This window comes from Manihot esculenta, chromosome 6 (genome assembly GCF_001659605.2).
Source record: "Manihot esculenta cultivar AM560-2 chromosome 6, M.esculenta_v8, whole genome shotgun sequence".
NCBI classification, from domain to species: Eukaryota; Viridiplantae; Streptophyta; class Magnoliopsida; order Malpighiales; family Euphorbiaceae; genus Manihot; species Manihot esculenta.
Genome location: NC_035166.2, coordinates 11,615,223 through 11,624,130, shown reverse-complemented (window position 1 = coordinate 11,624,130; position 8,908 = coordinate 11,615,223). Strand labels below are relative to the sequence as shown.

Sequence of the window (8,908 nt, the reverse complement as noted above, 5' to 3'; positions counted from 1 at the left end):
AACAAGGCCTGCCCAGTTTTAGAAAGGACATTGATTAAGGATATGAAACGTTCTAGGTCACCCCAAGTAAAGTAGCTATGTTTTTAGAATATTTTTAGAGCCGTCAGATTTCAAGTAGAGATTAACATTCAGTCAGTTCAGTTTAAAATCGAATCGAATTGAATAAATTTAAAATTTAAAATTTAATATTTATAAAAATCGAATCAAATCGATTTTGATAAAAAAATAAATCAAATCGAATCAGTCTAATTTAATTCGATTTAATTTGATTGATTTAAATTTTTAATAAATTTTTTATTTTTTACTGTATTTATTTTTAGTATTTTAAAATTTAATTAAAATATTTTAATCTTAATATGATCTAATCTCTCTATATTATTGAAAATAACATGCTATTATCCCTAATAGGTTCGGTTCAGTTTTTTTTTTCTGATTAAAACTAAATCGAACTAAAATAACTAAAATTTTTAAAATTAAAAATTAAACCAAATCGAAATAAATAAAAAATTGAATTGAATTTTTAAATTAATTCGATTTAGTCGATTTTTTCGATTGAAATCGAATACTGCTAAACTCTAATTTCGAGTTTATATATCAATCGAAACTAATTATAAATAGGAGGAAAATTACTGGATCACAACTTGGTTGCTGTAATTCACACTTTTGCACATAGCCTCTAAAGGCATGCATGAGGCAAGTGAAGTTCAATATACTCTCAGGACAACATAGATCTTGTCTCATGGCTCATTTTGCAACCAATAGGGTTCTACTAAACTTGTGTTGGATGATAGAAATAAGCTTAACTGCAACACGAATTAGAGAAAAAAAAAATGGAAATCTACATTGGTAGCGGAGAGCAAGGGCCGATAAGTCTGTTCTGTATGGGATGCAAAGGGCTTTACACTGCAAAGTATGGACAAAATCAATGGCCAAAAGCAAACTTATGTAACTATCACGTATTTACTTTTTCCACGGTTTCGGTTTCGGTTTCGGTTTCGGTTTCGGTTTCATCAGAACACTTGCTACACTGTTTATGGAGACAGCACAAGAAGCTCCCTAAGCTATCCTTAAAACAAAATTATCTTAACAAGACATGGATCAAACATACTAGGTGTAATTCCTATCAGTTCCTTGCTATAGAAACATACCAAGTAGTAACAAGCTTGGCTTGGCTGCCAATTGCTGAATCCACGAAACGAGCAGGTCTAATCTTGCATACGTGTTCTCCTCGCAACGAAACTACCTGTATTAATGAATTAATTTGAATTGCTACCCTTTTTCCATCTTAAGCACTTGTTATGTTTCAAGTCGATGCTCGGATCCGATGTGAGCTGCTTTGCTGGTTTGGTGATGGAGGCCTTCTCCAATTCATTCATGAACTTCCCCAAGTGTTTGATATACTCTGGGTAAGTTTCAAGGTTGCAATGGCCACCACCCTTGACCCATAAGGGATCGTACTTTTCCTTCGCGAGTTCCCACAGGCGCTTCCCATGAGAAAAATCAACAATGTCATCATTTGTTCCCTGAGATTATGCAACGAGAAAAATCATCAACAATAATGCAAATGTACATATTCGACCTGAAATCAATCAGAATCATGGTAGATTAAGTAGTGTTACGAGACGAGCATATATTTACAATTCAGGGGTGTTTACCAAGTTATATGCAAGAAACAATATAGAGAAACGACTGTTCTTGTAAACATAAGCAGAGAGAAATTGGAGATGTGACAGATGTGTGAAGAAAATGATAGAAGCTTAACCTTTAGTATCCTCTTTTCTACTGAATTTAGCCGTGTGCGAATCTGTTCTGACAACCATGCATAATTCCTTCACGTGTGAGTTTAGAATTTATGAACTTGGAGTTTTAGAATTTATATGAAATTGAGGGATTGTTTTGCAGAAGCCAAATAATATTTAAAAAATTTCCAATCCTGTTAAAAGGGCTTCTTCACTCAGTTATCCATGTTCGAATCATGCCCCATGAAATAAAAGGATTTGAAAAGCAAGTCCTGAGAGCAAATGAGTCGTCTTGTGCTTGTTTTGCATTAATCCTCAGTCTTAGTATACCCGAACTACAAACTTACATGGCTTCAAAATCTTTGGATATTATTTCTGAATCATACAGCCTTGTATGAATAAGCGTAGTTTCTGTGCATCTACATTCTTTTTCTTTCTTTTTTTTCGCCTTTATGATTGCAATGTTTGTGACAAGCAATCCTTCAAACATTACTTCTCTATTTTTCCATAGTGAGACTATTTTAGACGAGGTTTAGAGTTTCATAGCTGAAGTCATCTGGGCATGTAATAATTGAGCAGAAAAGTTTCTAGGATTTCACCATCTGCTGCAGGAGGCTCCTCAAACTATATAAATCTACTGCATTTTTATATTCTTGTGAAAATATATATTCAAATGCAAATAAGATTGAACAAATACAACAGTATGCAGCTTTATACTGATGACTGAAGAAACAAAAACACGAAGACATTCAACTTCAGAGACAGATACATTGATATTGTTTAGCTAATTATCAAATCAGCTTAACCTTTCTTACTGCCACCTTCTAAGTGGTTATCTCCAATCATATGACCATTCACCATTAAAAAAAAGTAAAAAACACAAGCAGTTCCATGAAAATAAACATGCAAACTTCACCAGGAAAAACCATACGCCTTAACAAGAATGGCAAAAGTTCTAAGGAAACAGAGAAGAAGCTGAAAATAATAAAGACAGGAACTTACATGCATAACCAGAACCGGACAATTGACAAGCCGTATTTTGTCTATATTCTGTAAATAATAGACAAGCTATCCAATTAAAAAGTAATTTACTATTACAGAAAAGAATAAGATATCAAAGTAACTGATGCTAAACTTACCTTGTAAATGTCAAACCAAAATGTCATCTTGACAGGGTATAAGACGCGTAAGCCTGAAAGGATAGCGCTGTGAAGAACAACACCTCTCAACTTCTGTAAACGAGAACCTAGATGCAGGGTAGGTCCACTTCCAACAGATTGACCATATAAGATCAAATCCTCTTGCTTAACTTCATAATACTCCTTTAAACAATTGTACACTGCTTCTATGTCATAATACGTGTTGAACTCGGATGGCTATAAAATTTACACAAGTATAACAAGCGATCAACTATAGAATTGGCAATGTAGGCAGAGACAAAGGAACATGTAGGAAATTACATTATTGAGACAAATGCATATCTTTTTGTCCCCATAAATTAAATAATAATAACAATAATTAAAATATATATATGCCTGATTGATCTTATAGAATGGATTTATTACAGAATGTATTTACCTTGCCAGAAGAAGCACCATATCCTGAATAATCATAGCTGCAACGAAGACAAATATCAAGTAAGTAACAAAGAACATAAGTCTACTAAATCTTAACATGCTAATTCTTCATTTATTTTCAGCAAATATTTAAAAGATCTCTGATGCCCAATAAGCAGCAAAATTCAGTATATCCTCATAACATGAAAAGGGAAAATTCATAAAGTACAATTTTTAACACTTTAATACTAAAAAAAAGGTAATTAATATGAATTAACAGGTAGTGACAAATGATGCCGACAAATTCCAGAAGAGACCAGGAGAACGCCAGGAAATATTTGTCCAGTGATCAAATTTAAATCAGAAAGAAATTTTTATCAAAATTTCCCCATTATGGTCTATTCAGAATTGTAAGGTCATAAAAGTGAATGAGAAAAAAAACAAGAAATGATTATAAAGCCGGCAATATTATTAAAATCAAATGCTCAGATCACAAATTGGCCGGTTATACCAAGTCTTTCCCTCAATAAGACCCACAGATAAGATGGCACCGACATATTCAAAGACAGAGAACGAGTGAGAAGATAAGGAGAGAGGGAGAAAAAAAAAAGAGCAAATCAAATCAACAAGTTAGAAGACAAAATGAGAAGTTTAAATTTGCACAAAGAAAACAAATGAAGATGTAACACAAGCAAACCCCTTAATGTAGACCTAAAAATAATTAATACCCAGAAAACATTTTATTTTATTTTAATCTGAAACAATCATCAAACAAGGAGGAGCTAGGAATCAGAAAATGGGTATTGAATCAATCACCAGAACAAGAACACACAACAGAAAAGCAAAAACCACCGTAAAAAATGGAAACCCATCTCAGAACAACCAAAAACAGAACCAGAAATACCCAGAAAGGAAGCAACAGCAAGAGGGGGAAAGGGCATTGAAGCAATTACCAAACCAAGATTAAAGGAAACAAAGCAGGAAGATAATATATATATATATACCTCATGATATTGACCCTCAAATGAGCTCTGAGCTCAATGAAGAGGTCATGCATTTGGCCAAGATCAGCTGCGTTTCCATGTGAATACAAGAGAGTGAACCTGGCAAAAGGATGTTTCCAAAACGTAGCCACAATCTGATTCCCGCCTTTGGTCTCCAACAAATGAACGTCCATGTTCTTGTCAGCTGAGACCCCAGGCAACACCAACCTCCCATCATCCTCTCTACACACATCGTACGTTGGCGGGTCTGGTGGGAAGAATGCGAATTTCGCTGCCACATTAGACGTTACATTTCCCATTTACTGATTGTTTCTGTTTATTTTTCTAAATAAAACAAAACAACAAATCAAAATCTTCTTTGTCTAATAAGACAAGCCAAGAACGCAAACGAGAAACAAAGACCCACTTCAGAAAATATGCGTACAATACGGTCAGCTGGCGTTTTGAGAAATATATATATATATATAAAAGAGGAGTTAGAAATTTGTTTCGTTGTTAGTAAACTTTGGTTATGGTGCTTTCATGGGTTAATGTGAAGGGATCCGATCTAAGAGGATGAGCTAAAGGTGGTGGAGGTGGAGGTGGTGGTGGTGGTGGTGAAGGTGGCAGAGATAATGAGGAGGGAACAGAAACCCAGAAAATGAATAATAGTAATATGGATATGGAATTTTGGAGGACAAATAAGAGAGAGAAGAAAAGTTGTGCTGGCTGATGATCTGTGTAAACCTGCTTCCAATTTTCTTTTTTTCTTTAATTTTTTATTTCTATTTTTAAGTGTACTGTATCAGAATGAGACCCATTGCCCATTTGGCCTTTTCCAAGATGTTGAATGTACACTTTTCTCCTTCATTTTCTCTCTTTGGAATCCTTTATATAATTAGTTGTGAAGCCTTGCTCTCTCTAACTTGTTAAAGGAGAAAAAAACCCTCTCGTGTAAATCTCACTTCCTCTTCCAAGAAGGTTAAGGTTAAGATTTTGGTTTTGATTTTTTAATTTTGTTATGGTGTTTTGGTCCAATCGGTGTTATTCCTCGCATTGGCCGATCGGATTATATTTTAATTTTTTTATCTATTTCATTAGATGTTCTATCTTTTGATTTGAGTTTTTTTTTTTTACTAAAAACTTGATGGTATTTTAAGTAGAAATTCAGTATATGATAGTTTGGTTGGAGGATATACATATACTGATAGTGGGTCTTTCAGGGAGTTGAAGGCCACCTTTTATAATTGGTTTTCTCAAAACTATGAAAGAATTAAAAATTATAAGAAAAATTTATAATATGCTCAATTATGATGGTTAATTAATAATAGAGTCTAATAATTGTTGAAGATAAGAGGTTTCTTTCCTCATCAATTAAATTTAATTTTAATCGCTGAATTCACAAAATATAATGCACTGTTGAAGTCTCGATTCAATCCGTAAGACCATACCCACACTACAGCTATAAGCCTTTGGAAAATAGAAAGATCCACGTTCCATGCTTGACCATAGATGAAATAGCAGCCTCCAAAGAACCTTTTTGCAATCAACTGCTAGCAGACCATGGAAGAAGGCTAGCAACAAGTAGTACAAACAAGGCTCAAATGTTGGCTGAATAAATCAATATCAGATTTGATAATCGTCGGGCCTTTTGCACCTGGGACAAGTCCAAATCCTAACGAGAAATACAAGCTCAAATCCCACTAGATCTTTCTTAAACCGGTTCACATTGCACATTTTAGCCTAGTCGGAAGAATCATGCTGGACAGACCTCACGCGTAGTCTCTTCTGAAGGAGGCCCAGCTTGGTGATGTGACAAGAGGAAGAAGAGCATGCCCAGTCACTTCGCAGCCCTATCCGCATACATGTCGAGAGAATTAAATGGTCACCTGGCGTAGAGGAAGGGTTATATGTATGGACCTGAGTGACAGAGAGAGGTGGTACCGTAGCAGAAAAACGGTTAGAGATCACTAGCGGACAAAAGGAAATGGATAAAAAGGAAGGAACGTCTTACTCTCCATCTAAATTTATACAACCACTGCAAATCCTACTTTTTGGATCTTAGAACATCAAATTTTAATAAAGATGTTCGAAGAGAAAAGTGTCCATCACAAGACACGCCTTCCAATCACTAGCCGAGGAAACTAATAGTAATAAAGTAGCATAAAAGAGAGCTAAACATGCATTGACTAATGCATTTAGGGTGTATACAATATCATTGTAGCAACAATTATAAAATTATTGTCTATTATGCTAAAACAATTTGATAGTAATTTAAAATTATTATAAAAAAAATTTTAAAATTTTATATGATAATATATTTTAATAAATTATTTATTTTATATTTAATAAAATTATAATTTTAATAGTACTTTTTATATGCTAAAAAAAACTATTGTCTTTATATTACAATAATAAAAGAGACAGATATAATAAATTTTAAAATATTATTATTAATTTATTACTCCAATTTAAATATATAAAATAATAATTTTCGATTTTTAATTCCATTTTCATAATAGTAATTTATATCAGTCACTGCCACACCCAGACATAGGAGGGACACCAAGACTCTTAAAATTTATTATAATTACAACTAATCTTTAAGATAATTTGTCCATTTAAATATAAAAAAAACTTTATATTTAATTATGATAATAATTAAAATTTTCAATATTATGTTTAAATTTAATTATAGCTCACTCTTAAAATAATTTTGATCAATTATAAATCAATGCATGTTTTATGCGATTTATTATTTATTTACCTTTTTCAATATTAATTAAATCTATGTAAACTCTAATTAACCGTATGCCCTAAATATAAATATTTTTTTATCCTAATCTCTTATTTAAACTTTAAAATTTATAATTTAAAACTAGTTAGTTAGATTTGGGGATTCATTCAAACTGAGAATTTTATAGGATTAAAACAATAATAATTAATTAATTTAAACTCTAAAATTTTTAATTTTAAAATTAGCTATTTAAATTTAAAATTTATTCAAAATGAGAATTTTAGAATTTAAATTAGAATAATAAGAATTAAGAGTTTTTAAGTATTAATTAATTAGAGTTAAAGAATTGCTTATATGAATTTAATTAATATTGAAAAAATAAACAAATAATATATATGGTGACATATGCACTAATATATAATTGATTAAAATTATTTTAAGACATGGTTATAATTATAAAAAAAAATAAAAGATTTAAGTATAAAATTAAGAGTTTTAATTATAATTGTAACTACACGGAAAGTTTTAAATTTTTATATCTAATTAGATAAATTATCTTAAAAATTTAACATAATCATAATAAATTTAAAAATTAAATATTTTAGTTATAATCTATTACAAAGTTTTGATCTTTTATGTCAAAAAAATCTTGAAAGAAAAACCTAAAAGGTGAAATCTTTCAATATTTAAATAGTTATATCAGTCATGCAGTAATTTGGTTAATCTTTTTCGCCTCTACGGCTGAAATTTTGAATTTAAATTTTTATATTTATTTATTCTGAAATATTTATCTGTGATAAAAGTAAAAAAAGAAAAAAAACTTTCAACTATATAGCCATCAGATGCACTTTATTTTTGTTATTTTTTCAAATAAAAAAAATTAATAGACTTATAAATAAAACAAATACAAACTAGAATAATGAAGGTCTTTTTCTATAATTTTCAATTTTTTATAAAAAAAAATATAATAAAATAAAAGAAATAAAATGAAAAGTTTATGTTTCATTATATTGTTTGGTATCTTACATGAGGAAATAAATGAAGAAAAATTATTAAATCTATCTTTTATTATCTTATTTTTATTATGTAGCTTTATCTTTGTTATTTAATTTAATTTGTTTTACAAAAAATATTTTATAAAAAAGTATTTTTTTATATTTTTTAATATTGAAATATTTAAAAAAAATTAATTAATGAAAAATATTTTTCTGATTAAATGAAAAAAAAAAATGGAAAATAAGCTATCTATCAAACAGACAACAAGCAATAATATCTAAAGAATAAATTTATATCAAAAAATAAAATTTATTTTTTTTATTTTATTGTATAGTCTAAATGTAAATTTTGATATTTTTTTTTATCAAAAGGTATTATACATGTTTGTAGATTCGATATCTCCAATTAAAAAAAAATCAATAAACCATATTATATTTTTTATTATCAAAGAGCTCATCGATTAAATAATACATATAATACTCTATTAAGAGAAAGAAAAAGTAAAATGAAACCCATAAAAAATAGAGAAAAAACCACAAATGAAAAATAAAAGCTCTAAAAATAGAGAGAACAACTAAAATAGTGGAGAGAAATCAAATTTGTTAGAAATATATTTGTTTCATAATTTTTATTTATTTTTTAATTATTTTAAAATTATTATTTATTCTTTTACACTATAATAGTGTATAAATTAATTATTATAATTGATATTACGTAAGACTTGCTCAAAATAGACAATAAACTGTTACAGGTCCATGTGACACTAATATGATAAAAGAATAGTACGGTTTCATCTAAAGAAAGGAAGATACGTATACCATAGCGCCTAGTACTTCGCCAAGATCCACCCTCCATTAGATAGGTCGAGTCTCGGCAGCAAATTACTGTTATCAAGCA

At 30.0% G+C, this 8,908-nt stretch overlaps 1 protein-coding gene across 3 annotated transcripts; it reads right to left on the bottom strand.

Annotated features, from left to right (window-relative positions):
• Positions 1 to 815: 815 nt before the first annotated feature.
• On the bottom strand, positions 816 to 5,064 carry LOC110617026 (alpha/beta hydrolase domain-containing protein 17B). 3 transcript variants are annotated; one of them, XM_043957285.1, is made up of 6 exons: positions 4,706 to 5,064; positions 4,300 to 4,623; positions 3,318 to 3,354; positions 2,879 to 3,115; positions 2,742 to 2,807; positions 816 to 1,523 (listed from the first exon to the last, which is right to left on the bottom strand). In XM_043957285.1, the coding sequence occupies exons 2-6, from the start codon at positions 4,596 to 4,598 to the stop codon at positions 1,257 to 1,259; spliced, it is 906 nt and encodes a 301-aa protein (XP_043813220.1). In that variant the 5' UTR covers positions 4,599 to 4,623; positions 4,706 to 5,064; the 3' UTR covers positions 816 to 1,256. The 3 variants fall into 3 exon arrangements, with proteins under 3 accessions (XP_043813220.1, XP_021615300.1, XP_043813221.1); XM_021759608.2 differs by having other exon boundaries at positions 2,742 to 2,789; positions 4,300 to 5,048; XM_043957286.1 differs by lacking the exon at positions 2,742 to 2,807 and having other exon boundaries at positions 4,300 to 5,058.
• Positions 5,065 to 8,908: the final 3,844 nt, after the last annotated feature.